The sequence below is a fragment of the Scyliorhinus canicula genome, chromosome 12, assembly GCF_902713615.1.
Source record: "Scyliorhinus canicula chromosome 12, sScyCan1.1, whole genome shotgun sequence".
In the NCBI taxonomy this organism is placed as follows: domain Eukaryota; kingdom Metazoa; phylum Chordata; class Chondrichthyes; order Carcharhiniformes; family Scyliorhinidae; genus Scyliorhinus; species Scyliorhinus canicula.
The window spans coordinates 164462157-164481780 of record NC_052157.1 but is presented as its reverse complement, the minus strand read 5'-3'; the positions used below and the strand labels follow the sequence as shown (position 1 = coordinate 164481780).

Sequence of the window (19624 nt, the reverse complement as noted above, 5' to 3'; positions counted from 1 at the left end):
GTCCTAGACAAACAATTCTCTTACCATTGGGCAGTTTCTTCTCTGAGTGCAGTTTCCTGTGAACATGTAACAGAAACATTGGAATCAGAATTTTACAGACCAGTAGGTAACATTTGTGCTACTTCTTAAACAGGTGTCCATTTAGTCCCCGTTCCCCATTCTCTTAGATGCAGCAAAACACACCTGATAATGTCTGAGTGCAGTGGAAATCTGAAACTTGTTCCCCAAAATCACCCAGTGGATGTTGTTATGGGCCAGGGTTAAGAAAACTCCAAAGTATATCATGGAGTTCACCTGACCTACAACTGTTTTGGTTACGATGAGCACAAGGGCCTGTCATTCAGGTGTTATTCAACAGAGGCCTTAAGCTTTATTCTAGAATTTAGTTAACATTTTTTATAAATGATGTGGAGATGCCGGCGTTGGACTGGGGTGAGCTCAGTAAGAAGTCTTACAACACCAGATTAAAGTCCATCAGGTTTGTTTCAAAGACTAGCTTTTGGAGCACTGCTCCTTCCTCAGGTGAGGAAAGCTCACAAACATGAAGTTTCCTCAGGTGCTCCGAAAGTTAGCGTTTGAAACAAACCTGATGGACTTTAACCTGGTGTTGTAAGATGTTTTCTAAACACACACAGTAAGCATTTATATCAACTCCAAACATAAATACCCCACACAGCTACAGTAATCTATGTATAACCCTTCATAAATTTCCTCCTTTAACTGTTCCAATTTAATAACAAGATCCCATAAACCAATACCCCCTTTTCAAAGGTGTGCCCCAAAACACAGCACTCAACACCTGTCTGGAAGATAGAGAGTAGTCCAGACAGGGACAGTGAAAATAAAATACAGTTGTAACACGCACCTGGAAGCACTACCCACTCATTCTAGAAACAGAACAGCTGTGACCTGTTTTCAAACCCCTCCGATCCAGAATATCTGGACACCCACTCACTCAGTGTCTTTACCATGCAGCACCCAATGACCTGTAACATTGGTAAACTGCAGCTGGCAGCTTTCAGGCACCTCACCCATTGTACGATTTGATAAGTTAATGAAAGCTGCAAGTTCTTCAAAGTTGTTTGAGGCCAGAAAGTCCTGTGAAACAGCAGAGTGAAACATAGGAAATAAGAAATAGGAGATGGAGTTGTCCAGCTGGCCCTTCAAACCTGCTCAGATTATCGCTGATCTTCTACCTCAACCTGAAGATTGTAATTGAAGGGCTATGTGACCTCTGACCCAAAGTTCATGTTTGCTACAATGCACAGAGACACAAACCACAATTCCATGTGCAGGGCGAGTGGTCAGAACATTCTCGATCAGATAGGGATTTAATAATAAAACAAAGCCGCAGACCCGTTGACAAGAATATCACATGGATTAAAAATTGAAGAAGCAGAGAGAACCAGGTTCTACGGCCAAACGAGAAACAGAAAGAAAACAGTGGGACAGGACTGGACTGTAATCTAAAAGTCTGGACTAATCCAACAGCAACTGCAGGAATTCAAATTCAATTAATCGGGATTAAATTGTAGTCTCATTAAATGATTATGAAACTACCAGATTGCTAATAAAAGGCCATCTGGTTCACTAATGCTGTTTCTTACAATCTGGATAGGGAACAGTAACCTTTTGTTTGAAGTAGATAAAGTTTGAAATCCCAAGTACTTACCAACAGAATAAAATTCCATGGCTTTTAAACAAACAATGTAAACTTTACTGGACAAATCAGAAAAATAAAACACTTTACTATATCTATCAAAAATGATCCTGCAGTACATGTGAATCAACAGCAAACTATGGTTGAAGACACTACATTGCACAATAAATAGCAGATTGGCCAAGACAGATCCCAAAGAATTCTCAGCAACCCACCCAGATGTTACTGTCCATCAGCCACAGGTCCAGTGGGCTGACAGAGCCTGGCCTCTGTCTCTCACAAGGGATTTCAAGTTTTCACGTTTGAAGATCGAGCCTCTGAATTACCACCGTGACGAAAGGCCCCGTGATCAGGAACGCCGTGACGCATGGACCCCTGATTGGGAACGCTGCGACGCATCGCTCCATGATCGGGAACGCCGTGACTCATGACCCCGTGATCAGGAATGTCGTGATGCAGGGCCCCGTGATCGGGAACGCCGTGACGCATGGCCCCGTGATCAGGAACGCCGTGACGCAAGGCCCCGTGATCGGGAACGCCGTGACGCATGGCCCCGTGATCAGGAACGCCGTGACGCAAGGCCCCGTGATCGGGAACGCCGTGACGCATGGCCCCGTGATCAGGAACGCCGTGACGCAAGGCCCCGTGATCGGGAACGCCGTGACGCAAGGCCCCGTGATCGGGAACGCCGTGACGCAAGGCCCCGTGATCGGGAACGTCGTGACGCAAGGCCCCGTGATCGGGAACGCCGTGACGCATGGACCCGTGATTGGGAACGCTGCGACGCATCGCTCCATGATCGGGAACGCCGTGACGCATGGACCCGTGATTGGGAACGCTGCGACGCATCGCTCCATGATCGGGAACGCCGTGACTCATGACCCCGTGATCGGGAACACCGTGACGCATGGACCCGTGATTGGGAACGCTGCGACGCATCGCTCCATGATCGGGAACGCCGTGACGCATGGACCCGTGATTGGGAACGCTGCGACGCATCGCTCCATGATCGGGAACGCCGTGACTCATGACCCCGTGATCGGGAACGTCGTGACGCATGGACCCGTGATTGGGAACGCTGCGACGCATGGCTCCATAATCGGGAACGCCGTGACGCATGGCCCCGTGGTTGGGAACGCCGTGACGCATGGCCCCGTGATCGGGAACGCCGTGATGTAAGGCCCCGTGATCGGGAACGCAACGACGCATGGCCCCGTGATCGGGAACGCTGTGATGTAAGGCCCCGTGATCGGGAAATCCGTGACGCATGGCCCCGTGATCGGGAAATCCGTGACGCATGGCCCCGTGATCGGGAAATCCGTGACGCATGGCCCCGTGATTGGGAACGCTGTGACGCAAGGCCTCGCTACTCTCTGGATACCCAGCTGCGACCAACCTGCAGCTCGCGGCCCTGGGGTTGAAAATGACTGTACTACCTCTACTGGGTCACTGTCTGTGCGGAGTCTGCACGTTCTCCCCGTGTCTGCGTGGGTTTCCTCCGGGTGCTCCGGTTTCCTCCCACAAGTCCCAAAAGATGTGCTGTTAGGTGAATTGGACATTCTGAATTCTCCCTCAGTGTACCCGAACAGGCGCCGGAATGTGGCGACTAGGCGCTTTTCACAGTAACTTCATTGCAGTGTTAATGTAAACCTACCAGTGATGCTTATTATTACTGTGATTATTGGGCAGCTTTGGGGATTTTTACCCTCACAGCGCCAGGGACACGATTTTGATTCCCGACTTGGGTCACCGTCTGTGTGGAGTTTGCACATTCTCCCTGTGTCTGCGTGGGTTTCCTCCGGGTGCTCCTGTTTCTTCCCACAGTCCAAAGATGTGCAAGATAGGTGGATTGGCCATGATAAATTGCCCCTTAAGGTGGGGTTTCAGGGCAGGGGATTGAGTCTAGGTAGGGTGGCCTTTCAAAGTTTCAGAACAGACTCGATTGGCCGAATGGCCTCTTTCTGCACTTAGGGATTCTATGATTCTATGAGTTTGATAAACCATGGACTGATTGGTCAGTCAGATTGTGCCCAGGTCTGACAAGCTGACTGTATTGGTCTCATTAGCTATAGATATACGGGAGTAGCTGCACAATTCTCGTTGCCCTTGCTTTCCAAAGCGATTTTCCTGTTCAGAATTCTTTGGTCTCACGGTTCATAATTGGAATTCCTTTCTCTCCAAATTTAAATTCACAATATCACGTCACTGATTCACAGTAGACATCATCTATCCCCAAAGGTTACAGTTACACAGGGACATAGAGTCACAGAGCACAGAAAAGGCCCTTCAGCCCATCGCGTCTGCGTCGGTCAATCACCTAATTTATTCTAATCCCATTTTCCAGCTCTTGACCCAAAGCCTTGTCTGCCCTGGCATCACAACTCCACATCTAAACCGTTCTGAGGGTCTCTGCCTCCACCACCTTTGTAGGCAGCGAGTTCCAAACTCCCACCACCCTCTGGGTAAAATGGTTTTTCCTCACGTCCCCTCTAAACCTCCTGCCCCTTACCTTAAATCTCTGCCCCCTGGTCATTGATCCCTCCACCCAGGGGAAACATTTGTTTCTGTCAACTCTATCTATCCCCCTCATAATTTTATACCTGTCATGTTCCCTTCTGGTCTCCACCGCTCCAAGGAAAACAATCCCAGTCTATCCAATCTCTCTCCATAACTAAAACTCTCCAGCCCAGGCAACATCCTGGTAAATCTCCTCTGCACCCTTTCCAGTGCTATCACATCCCTCCTATAATGTGGATTCCAGAACTGCGCACAATACTCTAGCTGTGGCCTAAACAATGTTTTATACAGTTGAAATGAAATGAAAATCGCTTATTGTCACAAGTAGGCTTCAAATGAAGTTACTGTGAAAAGCCCCTAGTCGCCACATTCCGGCGCCCATTCGGGGAGGCTGGTACGGGAATTGAACCCGTGCTGCTGACCTTGTTCTGCTTTACAAGCCAGCTAATTAGCCCACTGTGCTAAACCAGCCCCCAGGTGTGAGTGATGCATTTGATAAGGTTCCCCATGGTAGGCTCATTCAGAAAGTTAGGGGGCATGGGATACAGGGAAATTTGGCTGTCTGGATACAAAATTGGCTGGCCAAAAGAAGACAGAGTGGTAGTGGATGGAAAGTATTCCACCTGGAGGTTGGTGACCAGTGGTGTCCTGCAAGGATCTGTTCTGCGACCTCTGCTCTTTGTGGTTTTCATAAATGACTTGGATGAGGAAGTGGAAGGGTGGGTTAGTAAGTTTGCCAATGACACGAAGGTTGGTGGAGTTGTAGATAGTGTTGAGCGTTGTTTCAGGTTACAACAGGACATTGACAGGATGCAGAGCTGGGCTGAGAAATGGCAGATGGAGTTCTACCTTGATAAATGTGAAGTGATTCATTTTGGAAAGTCGAATTTGAATGCTGAATACAGGGTTAAAGGCAGGATTCTTGGAAGTGTGGAGGAACAGAGGGATCTTGGGGTCCATGTACATAGATCCCTCAAAGTTGCCATCCAGGTTGATAGGATTGTTAAGAAGGCGTATGGTGTGTTGACTTTCATTAACAGGGGGATTGAGTTTAAGAGCGGCGAGGTTTTGCTGCAGCTTTATAAAACTCTAGTTAGACCACACTTGGAATAGACTGATTGGCCTGTAAATGCCTGGTTTATCCCGTCCTCCCTTCTTGAATAATGGTACCACATTGGCTATCCTCCAGTCCACCGACACCTCTCCTGTGGCCAGAGGAATTGAAAATTATTGCCAGCACCCTGCTATTTCTCCCCTTAGTTATAAAGTGAACATTTGTAGGTCTTACCTGAGGGGGTAATTTTGAAAAGACGAGTGATTTGATAGTTACCTGATCGCGTAGTAAACAGCAATATGGTTGGCATGTCCACTCACTCCATCTTCATCAAACGTCAGCACCTACAAGAGCAGAATGAAGGGTGAACATTGCATTGGTCCATCACCAATGTTACAAAGAAAACTATCCATAAAGTGCTCCCTCCAAAATTAGTTATAATAATAATCTTTATTATTGTCACAAGTAGGCTTATATTAACACTGCAATGAAGTTACTGTGAAAAGCCCCTAGTCGCCACATTCCGGCACCTGTTCGGGTACACGGAGGCAGAATTCAGAATGTCCAAGTTACCTAACAGCATGTCTTTCGGGACTTGTGGGAGGAAACCGGAGTACCCGGAGGAAATGAAATGAAAATCGCTTATTGTCACGAGTAGGTTTCAATGAAGTTACTGTGAACCGCCACATTCCGGCGCCTGTCCGGGGAGGCTGGTACGGGAATCGAACCGTGCTGCTGGCCTGCTTGGTCTGCTTTCAAAGCCAGCGATTTAGCTGAGTGAGCTAAACACACACAGTCTCCACACAGGCAGTGACCCAAGCCGGGAATCGAACCTGGAACCCTGGAGCTGTGAAGCAATTGTGCTAACCATTGTGCTACCGTGCCACCCTGTCACACTTCAAGTGTATGTACTTCAAATGCATTAGGAAAGATTTTCATCCAGTTACCAATAAAATAAATATTCCCAATTTCAACGTATAAGATCAATAAGAAATGGGCAGGCTTGTTTTTCAACATAATGCTAATTGCAATAACACTGGTACAGCAGATGGTGGAGCTGTTGATGGCAACAGCAAGGCATTAGAACGGATCTGCCCGATATGTTGGTTGCTCATTGCCAATGACATTCCTGCCTACCCCCTTGCTTATCAGGAACCTATCAACCTGACTGAAAAATCACAGAACTACAGCATAATTACTGTGCAGGAGGCCATTCAGCCCATCGAGTCTGCACTGTCTCTCTGAAAAGTCCATTCCATCTAGTCCCATTCCCTTTTGAGTCCCTCGATCAAACCTGCCTCCACCACCCTCTCAGGAAGTTTGATCCAAACTCCAAACACCCTGTGGGTGAAAACAGTTTTCCTCACATCACTTTTACACCTTTCACCCATTATTGTGAATCTGTGCCCTCAAGTTCTTGATGTACTCCTGTGAGGGAACAGTTTCCCACCATTTATCTTGTCCATATCCCTCAGGATCTTTAATAATAATAATCTTTATTGTCACAAGTAGGCTTTCATCAACACAGCAATGAAGTTAGTGTGAAAATCCCCTAGTTGCCATATTCCAGCGCCTGTTCGGGTACAGAGGGAGAATTCAGAATGTCCAAATCACCTAACAGCACGTCTTTCGGGACTTGTGGGAGGAAACCGGACCACCCGGAGGAAACCCACGCAGAAACGGGGAGAACGTGCAGACTCCGGACAGACAGTGACCCAGAGCCGGGATCGAACCTGGGACATCGGAGCCGTGAAGCAACAATGCTAACCTCTGAGTTACTGTGCCGCCCTTCCCTGGCACTGCTAACCCTCTGTGCTACCCCGTCGCCCTTCCCTGGCACTGCTAACCCTCTGTGTTACCCCGTCGCCCTTCCCTGGCACTGCTAACCCTCTGTGCTACCCTGCCGCCCTTCCCTGCTGCCCTTCCCTGGCACTGCTAACCCTCTGTGTTACCCTGCTGCCCTTCCCTGGCACTGCTAACCCTCTGTGCTACCCCGTCGCCCTTCCCTGGCACTGCTAACCCTCTGTGCTACCCCGTCGCCCTTCCCTGGCACTGCTAACCCTCTGTGCTACCCTGCCGCCCTTCCCTGGCACTGCTAACCCTCTGTGCTACCCCGTCGCCCTTCCCTGGCACTGCTAACCCTCTGTGCTACCCCGTCGCCCTTCCCAGGCACTGCTAACCCTCTGTGCTACCCCGTCGCCCTTCCCTGGCACTGCTAACCCTCTGTGCTACCCCGTCGCCCTTCCCTGGCACTGCTAACCCTCTGTGCTACCCTGTTGCCCTTCCCTGGCACTGCTAACCCTCTGTGCTACCCCGTCGCCCTTCCCTGGCACTGCTAACCCTCTGTGCTACCTTGCCGCCCTTCCCTGGCACTGCTAACCCTCTGTGTTACCCTGCCACCCTTCCCTGGCACTGCTAACCCTCTGTGCCAACCTGCTGCCCTTCCCCGTCGCCCTTCCCTGGCACTGCTAACCCTCTGTGTTACCCTGCCGCCCTTCCCTGCTGCCCTTCCCTGGCACTGCTAACCCTCTGTGCTACCCTGCCACCCTTCCCTGGCACTGCTAACCCTCTGTGCCAACCTGCTGCCCTTCCCCGTCGCCCTTCCCTGGCACTGCTAACCCTCTGTGCTACCCCGTCGCCCTTCCCTGGCACTGCTAACCCACTGTGCCAACCTGCTGCCCTTCCCTGGCACTGCTAACCCACTGTGCCAACCTGCTGCCCTTCCCTGGCACTGCTAACCCTCTGTGCTACCCCGTCGCCCTTCCCTGGCACTGCTAACCCACTGTGCTACCCCGTCGCCCTTCCCTGGCACTGCTAACCCTCTGTGCTACCCTGCCGCCCTTCCCTGGCACTGCTAACCCTCTGTGCCAACCTGCCGCCCTTCCCTGGCACTGCTAACCCTCTGTGCCAAACTGCCGCCCTTCCCAGGCACTGCTAACCCTCTGTGCCAACCTGCCGCCCTTCCCTGGCACAGCTAACCCTCTGTGCTACCCCGTCGCCCTTCCCAGGCACAGCTAACCATTGTTACCCTGCCGCCCATGCTTCTTTTCTCAGCTTTCCTTTCTCCAAGGAAAACAGTCCCAACCTTTCCAATCTATCATAGCTACAGTTCTTCATCCGTGGAATCCTTCTTGTGAATCTCCTCTGGACTCCATGGGCAGCACGGTAGCACAGTGGTTAGCATTGTTGCTTCACAGCACCAGGGTCCCAGGCTCCAATCCCGCTTGGGTCACTGTCTGTGCGGAGTCTATCCTCATCTGTGATAGAAAACTATCCTCATCACAGGTGAGAACATTTCCAATCTTCCTATCATCTGCAAATTTTGAAATCGTGCCCTGAACACCACAGTCTAGGTCAGTGCTAAATCTCAGAAAGAGCCAGAGTCCCAACACTGACCCCTGGGAAACTCCACTACAAACTTTCCTCCAATCTGAAAAACAACCATTTATGACGCGCTGGAACGTGCTGCCAGAACGTGAGACACATTAGCAACATTTAACAGGCATCTGGATGGATACATGAATAGGGAGGAAATAGAGGGATACGGACCTAGTACGGGCAGAAGTTTTTTTTAAAGTTAGGGCATCATGTTCTATAGTGGAGTCGGCCACTTTCAAGCGGTTATTGAATAGGCACATGGAGCATACCAGAATGACAGGGAGTGGGATAGCTTGATCTTTGTTTCGGACAAGGCTCAGCACAACATCGAGGGCCGTAGGGCCTGTTCTGTGCTGTTCTTTTCTTTGTATGACTACTTTCTGTTTCCTGTCACTCAGCCAATTTCTTACTCAAATACCTACTTTCCATTTATTCCACAATCTAGAATTTTGTTCATAAGTCTGTTGTGTGACACTGTATCTAAAGCCTTTTGAAGATCCATGTACACTGTTACGATCCCAGTTGAAGTTATAACTGGACTGGACGGTCCAAGTGGGAGTAAATCCTATGTAGAAGAATCCTCTCCAGTAATTTCCCTATCACTGACGCAAGGCTCACCGGCCTGTAATTTCCTGGATTATCCTTGCTACCCTTCTTAATCAAAGGAACAACATTGGCTATTCTCCAGTCCTCTGGGACCTCCCCTGGTCCAAAGATTCCTGTCAAGGCTCCAGCAATTTCCTCCCTCCCCTCTCTCCGTATTCTGGGGAGATCCTGTCAATCCCTGGGGACTTGTCTACCTTAATGTTTTTCAAGATCCCCAATACCTTCTCCTTTTTGATCTCAACATGACCCAAACTATCTACACAGCCTCCCCCAGACTCATCATCCACCAAGTCCATCTCTTTGGTGGATACTGATGACCCCTTATTTTTAAAAAGTTCCCGATTCTCCCAGAAGAGGAAACGTCCTCTCCACATCCACCCTGGCAAGTTCCCCCAGGATCTTATGTTTCAATCAAGTCACCTTTTACTCTTCCAAACTCCAGCGGACACAAGCCCAACCTGTCCATCCTTTCCTCAAAAGACAACCCGCCCATTCCAGGTCTAGTAAACCTTCTATGAATTGCTTCTAACGTGTTTACATCCTTCCTTAAATAAGACAAACACTGTACTCAGTACTCCAGATGTGGTGTCACTAATGCTTTGTATATCTGAAGCATAACCTCCCAACTTTTGTATTCAATACTCCTCACAATGAACGACAATGTTCTATTAACTTGGTGAATATTGTCCAATACACCAGCTCTCGGTACTCTAGCGAGGCTGCAGTCATTACTGAACCCATTGTGTTGAAGGCAGCTCCTTTATATTTCAATCGTCTGTCACGGCAAATCTTGCACAATGACCTTATCTTCAGCCAGAATAACCCCCCAAAAATAGTTTATAACCCTTCAATTTAGAGGACTTGTAAATTATTCACAATGAATAAAGTACAGCCAACAATTCTGAAGCTTCGGAGGAGGAAATGCGTTTCTTTATTAGCAGAAGTGGAGAGCCTGGGAGAAAAGCTGCAACTTGTTGACCCTTGACTCGGGAATGGAAATTCCTGTGGTGTCCTTATTATTTCTGGCACAGGCAGTAGCTGCCTCATACAGGCAGAGGCAGTATAACTTCCATCAAGCTGTCTCTCTCTTCCTGGCTTGGAAAAGGCTTGTTCATGGAAGGAACACAACATTCAATGACCGAGTGACTGGGATTCAGTTATTGTTTTCTCAGCAACATGGCAGCAACGTCTTTGGTGCTCATTTTGCAGGAGCTGAGAAACAACACCACTCTTTCTAGAATTCAAACTGGCGCCAAAGAAATGCAGGAGCACCCGGGAGGGGTGATTGGCGGGGGGAGGATTGAGGAGCTCAGTACTACTCTTCCCAACAGAGTGGGGTCGGGGGGGGGGGGGGGGGGGGGGAGTTCTGTGTCATCCTCCTCAGCTCCGACTTGAGGGGAGGGGTGGTTTAGTCAGGCACAGGGAGGCCACAGACATTTATTTAAACAACAAGTATATAAACCTCACCGGGTTCTCTCTCTCACTCTCAGTCAGTTCCACACTGGCCGACCCTTTAGACAAGTATGGGTACGTTACCCCATCCCGAGTGGAAGGAACTCATACTCCTCAAGGAGCACAGTGAAAACAATCATCCCCACACGGTATGTCCGGTGCTGCTTATTACATTTCACCTCCCAAAGGCTCTCTGAAAGGACGGTGATGAGGAGAAGACGACAAAGTTGCTAAAGTCGAGGAAGAAGAAGAAATGGGCGCAATCGAGACATTGTCAAAGACCCAAGTCCATGTAGGTTTCTCACCAACCTGATCGAGTTTGTTGAGGAAGTGACAAAGGTGAAGATAGGGCAGTGGATGTTGCCTACATGGACTTGGGCCTTTGACAAGGTCCCTCATGGCAGACTGGTACAGAAGGTGAAGACACACAGGATCAGGGGTGAGTTGGCAAGATGAATACAGAACTGACTGGGTCATAGAAGGCAGAGAATAGCAATGGAAGGGTGCTTTTCTAATTGGAGCGCTGTGACTAGTGGTGTTCCACAGGGATCAGTGCTGGGACCTTTGCTGTTTGTAGTATATATAAATGATTTGGAGGAAAATGTAACTGGTCTGATTAAGCTTGCGGACGACACAAAGGTTGGTGGGATTGCGGATAGCGATGAGGACAGATAGCAGATGGAGCTTAATCCAGACAAATGTGAGGTAATATATTTTGGAAGGTTGAATACAGGTGAGAAATATACAGTAAATGGCAGAACCCTTCAAAGTCTGGATAGGCAGCAGGATCTAGGTGTACAGGTGCACAGGTCACTGAAAGTGGCAACGCAGGTGGAGAAGGTACTCAAGAAGGTGTACGGCATGCTTGCCTTCACTCGCCGGGGCATTGAGTATAAAAATTGGCTAGTCATGCTGCAGCTGCACCTCAGTCAGGCCACACTTGGCATCCGCCAGAACTAAAAACATCGAGCTCTGGAAAGGACCGACAAAGTTGGCATGAAGGCGCACGCAAGGCCGACCAGCCCATTCCCGAGGGTGAAGAGGCGCAGCGGGCGGAAGCCTCTGCTCTGCACTACTGAACCAGCTGCTCTCTGCATACAGGGGACCAGAAGTAACTGCGGGCCAGCATTTTCAGTTTTGATACACCTGGGTGCGTTATGCAGATCTTACAGTATAAAGTCCTGACCCATGTGTGGGAACACGACAACATCCATTGCCCTACCTTCATCTTTGTCACTTCCTTGAAAAACCCCATCAGGTTGGTGAGACACAACCTCCCCTTCACAAAACCATGCTGCCTCTCGCTAATACATCCATTTGCTTCCAAATGGGAGTAAATCCTGTCTCGAAGAAACCTCAGGAATGTAAAGGCAGGTCATTGAAAGGCTAACTCACTAGAATTAAGTTTCCCACCAGCGGGGAAGAGTGCCGGGGTGGGGGTGGTTGAAGGGGGCGGACCAGTGGGGGAGGGTGAGAGAGGGAGGGGGGAGGTTGCAGGAGGTGGAGAGTGGTGGTGTGGACCAGTGGGTAAGGGTGGTGGGGGGTTGCTGGTTCTTGTGCATTCACCAGCTGGAATGGCTTCCTGTACCATGGTGCCATCCTGCAGCCCCCACCCAACTCCCCTCACCCAAACAAGTTGAGAGAATCTCACACCGGTTGGACATGTTGGACTGAGTGGCCCCCTCCTGTCCTGTAATCATTCACTGATTTGAATCACATCAAATAGCCTCAGTACAAAGGAGTTCAGTATAGGAAACTCAAGGTGAAAAGTCAAGAAGCACCTGCATAGGTAGAAAAATATTGTTTCTTTATTCCTCCTCGAGCCAAATCAGCACACCGATTAATTGAAGCAAAATGGCGGGAGGAAACACGGCTGTATTTGAACTCACTAGGCTGATGTGATGAATCTGTATGTGTTTGAGGATAAGCGTCGCAACGAGCTCTGGGTCCCATTGCACTCCTGGATCATCTGGAAGGTCTCTAGAGAAAATAAACAAGGAAATAGAATAACTGAAGCAATGATAGGACGGTAAATTACAGAAACTTGTTCATTGCATCAATGTCATGCGAATGTGCTCCCCCCACACAGTATTTGAATAAATCCACTCCTCTTCACTCACCTTTTATCCTTTATACATCTTTTTCAAACCACTAGCATTTATAGACTCTTGCTTCAAGAATCATTTTCTACAGTAAACCTCCATTTAACCACATCTTGTAGGGATTTTGTTTCTCTAGCCAACAACTTGCATTTATTTTTTTCTTCATTCATGGAATGTGGCTGTCGCTGGTAATGCCGCATTTATTGCCTATTCCCTATTGCCCTTGAGAAGGTGGTGTTGAGCTGCCTTCTTGAAACGCTGCACACCTTGTGGTGTAGGTACACCCACTGTGCTGCTAGTGAGGGGTTTCCAGAATTTTGACCAGCGACAGTGAAGGAACGGCCGATATATTTCCAAGTCAGGGTGGAGAGTGACTTGGAGGGGAACCTCCAGGTGGTGGGGTTCCCAGGTATCTGCTGCTCTTGTTCTTCTAGATGGTAGTGGTCGTGGGTTTGGAAGGTGCTGTATAAGGAACCTTGGTGAGTTGCTGCAGTGCATCTTGTAGATGGTACACACGGCTGCTACTGTGCGTCGGTGGTGGAGGGTTTGAATGTTTGTGGAAGGGGGAGCAATTAAGTGGGCTGCTTTGTCTTGGATGGTATCAAACTTCTTGAGTGTTGTTGGAGCTGCACTCATCCAGGCAAGTGGAGAGTATTCCATTACACTCCTGACTTGCGTCTTGTAGATGGTGGACAGGCGTTGGGGAGTCAGGAAGTGAATTACTCGCCACAGAATTTCTGAACTGTTCTTGTAGCCACGGTATTTATATGGCTAGTCCAGTTCAGTTTCTGGTCAATGGAACCTCCAGAATATTAATGGTGGAGGATTCAGAGATGGTAATGCCATTGAATGTCAAGGGTGATGGTCAGATTCTCTCTTGTCGGAGATGGTCATGGCTAGGGGTGTGGTAAATTCTGGAGAACAAGCCTTCAGTCCTATTGAAGGAATATTATTCTGACCTTACAGTATCCAGTGTCTTCAGCCATTTCTTGATGTGATATGGAGTGACTGAAGACTGGCATCAGTAATGCTAGGAATCTCCCGAGGAAGCCAAGATGCATCACCCCCATAATATTCTGGCTGAAGATTGTTGTAAAAGCTTCTCCTTGTCTCTTGCACTGATTTGCTGGACTCCCCCATCATTGGGGATGGGGATATTTGTGGAGCGTCCTCCTCCAGTGAGTTCTTTAATTGTCTGTCTTTAATGCAGTAAATCATTACAGGTAGCTTCATAGGAAAGATCAGACATAATTTGACACTTAGCCCCATAAGGAGATTTTAGGGCAGATGATTGAAAGCTTGGACAAAGGAGATTTTAAGGAATGTCTTAAAGGAGCCGAGGAGAGGCTAAGGGAGGAAATTGCAGAGGTTAGAGCTTCTGCAGGTAAACATAGAAAATAGGAGCAGAAGGCCATTTGCCCTTCAAGCCTGCTCCGCAGATCATCCAACTCATTAGCCTAATCCTGCTTCCCCTCCATATCCTTTGATCCTCGTCGTTCTAAGTGTTATATTTAACTGCTTCTTGAAACCATACAATGGTTTGGCCTCAACTACTTTCTGTGGGAACGAATTCCACAGGCCGACCACGCTCTGGGTGAAGACATTTCTCCTCATCTCTGTCCTAAACGGTCTACCCCGTATCCTCAGACTGTGACCCCTGGTTCTGGACCCCCCCCCCCCATCGGGAACATCCTTCCTGCATCTACCCTGTCCAGCCCTGTTGGGATTTTATAGGTTTCTATGAGATCCCCCCTCATTCTTCTGAACTCCAGTGAATACAATCCGAACCACTTCAATCTCTCCTTGTACGTCATTCCCACCATCCCAGGAATCAGTCTGGTAAACCTTCTCTGCACTCCCTCCATAGCAAGAACATCCTTCCTCAGATAAGGAGACCAGAACGACACACACTATTCCAGGTGTGGCCTCACCAAGGCCCTGTATAATTGCAGCAAGACATCCCTGCTCCTGTACTCAAATCCTCTCGTAATGAAGGCCAACATACCATTTACCTTCTTTATCGTCTGCTGCAGCTGCATGCTTACCTTCAGTGACTGGTGTACGAGGACACCCAGGTCTTGTTGCACATTCACCTCTCCTAATTTATGGCCATTCAGATAGTAGTCTGCCGTCTCATTTTTGCTACCAAAATGGATAACCTCGCATTTCTCCAAATTATACTGCACCTGCCATTCATTTGCCCACTCACTCAACTTGTTCAAATCACACTGAAGAATCTCTGTATCCTCCTCACAGCTCACAGAGATATTACATTATGTTCCCTCATCTAAATCATTAATATATATTATGAATAACTGGGGTCCCTGCACCGATCCCTTCGGTACTCCAGTAGCCTGCCAATTTGGAAAAAGACCCGTTAATTCCTACTTTTTGTTTCCTGTCTGCCAACCAGTTTTCTATCCATCTCAATACACTGCCCCAATCCCACACACTTTGATTTTACACACTAATCTCTTATGGGAACTTTGTCAAAAGCTTCTGAAAGTCCAAATATACCACATCCACTGGCTCCCTCTCATCAACTCTACCAGTTACATCCTCAAAGAATTCCAGTATATTTGTGAAGCATGATTTCCCATCATAAATCCATGCTGATTCTGTCCGATCCTGCCACTGTTTTCTAAGTGCTCTGCTACAAAATCTTTGACAATGGATTCTAGAATTTTTCCCACTATTGACGTCAGGCTTACTGGTCTATAATTCCCTGTTTTCTCTCTTTTTACATAGTAGAGTTACATTAGCCACCCTCCAATCTGCAGGAACTGCTCCAGAGTCTGTAGAATCCTGGAAGGTGACCATCAATACATTCACTATGTCTAGAACCACTTCCTTAAATATTCTGGGATGCAGATTTTCAGGCCCTGTGGATTTATCAGCCTTCAATCCCATCATTTCCCCAAAACCATCTTGCTACTAATACTGATCTCCTTCAGTTCCTCCCTCTCACTAAACACTGTGTTCCCCAACATTTTGGGTATCTGATAAAGCTGCTAAGTGAAGCAATTAAAACAGAGGCTAGAATTGGAGGAGTGCGTAATAATAATGGCTTGGATGAGAGTTTCAGCAGCTGTTGAGAAGTGGCAGAGGCAAAGCCACAAAATTCATACAGTGCAGAAGAAGGCCATTCAGCCCATCAAGTCTGCACCGACCCTCGGAAAGAGCATCATACCTAGTCCCACTTCCCACCCTATCTCCATGCGGCATGGTGACACAGTGGTTAGCACTGTTGCTTCACAGTGCCAGGGTCCCAGGTTCGATTCCCGGCTTCGGTCACTGTCTGTGTGGAGTCTGCACGTTCTCCCCGTGTCTACGTGGGTTTCGTCCGGGTGCTCCGGTTTCCTCCCACTAGTCCCGAAAGATGTGCTGCTAGGTAATTTGGACATTCTGAATTCTCCCCCTGTGCACCAGAACAATGTGGCGACTAATGGATTTTCACAGTAACTTCATTGCAGTGTTAATGTAAGCCAACTGTGACAATAATGATTAGAACATAGAACATAGAACGATACAGCGCAGTACAGGCCCTTCGGCCCTCGATGTTGCACCGACATGGAAAAAAAAACTAAAGCCATCTAACCTACACTATGCCCTTATCATCCATATGCTTATCCAATAAACTTTTAAATGCCCTCAATGTTGGCGAGTTCACTACTGTTGCAGGTAGGGCATTCCACGGCCTCACCACTCTTTGCGTAAAAAACCCACCTCTGACCTCTGTCCTATATCTATTACCCCTCAATTTAAGGCTATGTCCCCTCGTGCTAGCCACCTCCATCCGCGGGAGAAGGCTCTCGCTGTCCACCCTATCTAACCCTGATTATTAAAATGAAAATAACCCCACCTAACATGCACATCTTTGGATACTCAAGGGTAATTTTAGCATGGTTAATCCACCTAACCTGCACATCTTTGGACTGTCGTAGAGTCATAGATGTTTACAGCATGGGCAGCACGGTGGCCTAGTGGTTAGCACAGCTGCCTCACGACGCTGAGGTCCCAGGTTCGATCCCAGCTCTGGGTCACTGTCCGTGTGGAGTTTGCACATTCTTCCCGTGTCTGCGTGGGTTTCGCCCCACAACCCAAAAATGTGCAGAGTAGGTGGATTGGCCATGCTAAATTGCCCCTTAATTGGAAAAAATAATTGTGTAATTCAAATTTTTAAAAAAAAATAGATGTTTACAGCATGGAAACAGGCCCAGCCTGTCCATACCGCTCAGTTTCTATCACTAAGCTAGTCCCGCTTGCCCGCATTTGGCCCCTATCCCTCTATACCACCCTGCCCATGTAACTGTCTAACTGTTTTTTAAAGGACAAAATTGTACCTACCTCTACCCCTGCCTCTGGCAGCTCGTTCCAGATGCTCACCACCCTGTGTGTGAAGAAATTTCCCCTCTGGTCTCTCTTGTATCTCTCCTCTCTCACCTTAAACCTCTGCCCTCTAGTTCTGGACTCCTCTACCTTTGGGAAAAGATGCTGACGATCTACCTTATCGATGCTCGTAAATCTCTTCTGCACTCTTTCTAGTTTAACAATATCCTTCCTATAATAGGGTGACCAGAACTGAACACAGTATTCCATGTGTGGTCTTACCAAAGTCTTCTACAACTTCAACTCCTGTGTTCAATATTCTGACCAATAAAACATAGCATGCTGAATGCCTTCTTCACCACCCTGTCCACTTGCAACTCCACCTTCAAGGATCTATGAACCTGTACCCCTATATAGAACAGTACAGCACAGAACAGGCCCTTCGGCCCTCAATGTTGTGCCAAGCCATGATCACCCTACTCAAACCCACGTATCCACCCTATACCCGTAACCCAACAACCCCCCCCCCTTAACCTTACTTTTATTAGGACACTACAGGCAATTTAGCATGGCCAATCCACCTAACCCGCACATCTTTGGACTGTGGGAGGAAACCGGAGCACCCGGAGGAAACCCACGCACACAGGGGGAGGACGTGCAGACTCCACACAGACAGTGACCCAGCCGGGAATCGAACCTGGGACCCTGGAGCTGTGAAGCATTTATGCTAACCACCATGCTACCCTGCTGCCATTTTTTTTTTTTACCGCAAATTTTACTTCTATTCCCGTCCCATTTCTACCTCACCTAGATCGCTTTGTTCTGTAACTCTCCCCAACTCAGGCTGAGGGGGAGTGATGGTATTACACAGGCTCAGGGGCAGTGAAATGGAAAAAAAAAGAAATGAAAATCGCTTATTGTCACGAGTAGGCTTCAATGAAGTTACTGTGAAAAGCCCCTAGTCGCCACATTCCGGAGCCTGTTCAGGGAGGCTGTTACGGGAATCGAACCGCGCTGCTGGCCTGCTTTCAAAGCCAGCGATTTAGCCCTGTGCTAAACAGCCCCTGACAGCTACCAACAGTGACTGGTATTACACAGGCTCAGGAACTGTGTCTGGTATTACACAGGCTCAGGAACTGTGTCTGGTATTACACAGGTTCAGGGACGGTGTCTGGTATTACACAGGCTCAGGGACAGTGTCTGGTATTACACAGGCTCAGGAACTGTGTCTGGTATTACACAGGTTCAGGAACGGTGTCTGGTATTACACAGGCTCAGGGACAGTGTCTGGTATTACACAGGCTCAGGGACGGTGTCTGGTATTACACAGGCTCAGGGACGGTGTCTGGTATTACACAGGCTCAGGGACGGTGTCTGGTATTACACAGACTCAGGAACTGTGTCTGGTATTACACAGGTTCAGGGACGGTGTCTGGTATTACACAGGTTCAGGGACGGTGTCTGGTATTACACAGGCTCAGGGACGGTGTCTGGTATTACACAGGCTCAGGGACGGTGTCTGGTATTACACAGGCTCAGGGACGGTGTCTGGTATTACACAGGCTCAGGGATGGTGTCTGGTATTACACAGGCTCAGGGACGGTGTCTGGTATTACACAGGCTCAGGGACGGTGTCTGGTATTACACAGGCTCAGGGACGGTGTCTGGTATTACACAGGCTCAGGGACGGTGTCTGGTATTACACAGGCTCAGGGACGGTGTCTGGTATTACACAGGCTCAGGGACGGTGTCTGGTATTACACAGGCTCAGGGACGGTGTCTGGTATTACACAGGCTCAGGGACGGTGTCTGGTATTACACAGGCTCAGGGACGGTGTCTGGTATTACACAGGCTCAGGGACGGTGTCTGGTATTACACAGGCTCAGGGACGGTGTCTGGTATTACACAGGCTCAGGGACGGTGTCTGGTATTACACAGGCTCAGGGACGGTGTCTGGTATTACACAGGCTCAGGGACGGTGTCTGGTATTACATAGACTCAGGGACGGATAGAAATGTTCTGAGACAAGAAGCAGCTAAGCTGATGAACGGTCTGTAGTTGTCATTTTTAGCAATAATGGGCAAGCTAGGGCAGCATTGTGGCGCAGTGGTAGCACTGCAGCCTCACGGCGCTGAGTTTCCAGGTTCGATCCCGGCTCTGCGTCACTGTCCATGTGGAGTTTGCACATTCTCCCCATGTTTGCGTGGGTTTCGCCCCCACAACACAAAGATGTGCAGGGTAGGTGGATTGATCACGCGAAATTGCCCCTTAATTGGAAAAATGAATTGGGTACTGTAAATGTATTTTAAAAATAATGGGCAAGCTGCTGCTGTATTTGTGAACTGACAATGGCTGAGAAGGCAAACAGTGCAAGCAGCAAGAACTAAAGAAGCAATCAAACAGATACAGGTCATGTGAGTTCAAAGATAAATAGCTACAAGCAACAGTTTGAGGATCATCAAACTTCAACCAACCAAATATGATGCAACACGTAATCTATTCAAGACTGAAAGGCTGATTAAAGG

General features: G+C 48.5%; 1 protein-coding gene across 1 annotated transcript in view; it reads right to left on the bottom strand.

Annotated features, from left to right (window-relative positions):
• pigl (phosphatidylinositol glycan anchor biosynthesis, class L) overlaps positions 1 to 19624 on the bottom strand; it is a 71334-nt gene that overhangs the window by 4244 nt on the left and 47466 nt on the right. The window contains exons 3-5 of the mRNA XM_038813137.1: positions 12557 to 12647; positions 5508 to 5575; positions 25 to 56 (exon numbers count right to left, since the gene is read on the bottom strand). Coding sequence (XP_038669065.1) covers positions 25 to 56; positions 5508 to 5575; positions 12557 to 12647 — 191 coding nt within the window. The remainder of the gene's footprint in view (positions 1 to 24; positions 57 to 5507; positions 5576 to 12556; positions 12648 to 19624) is intronic.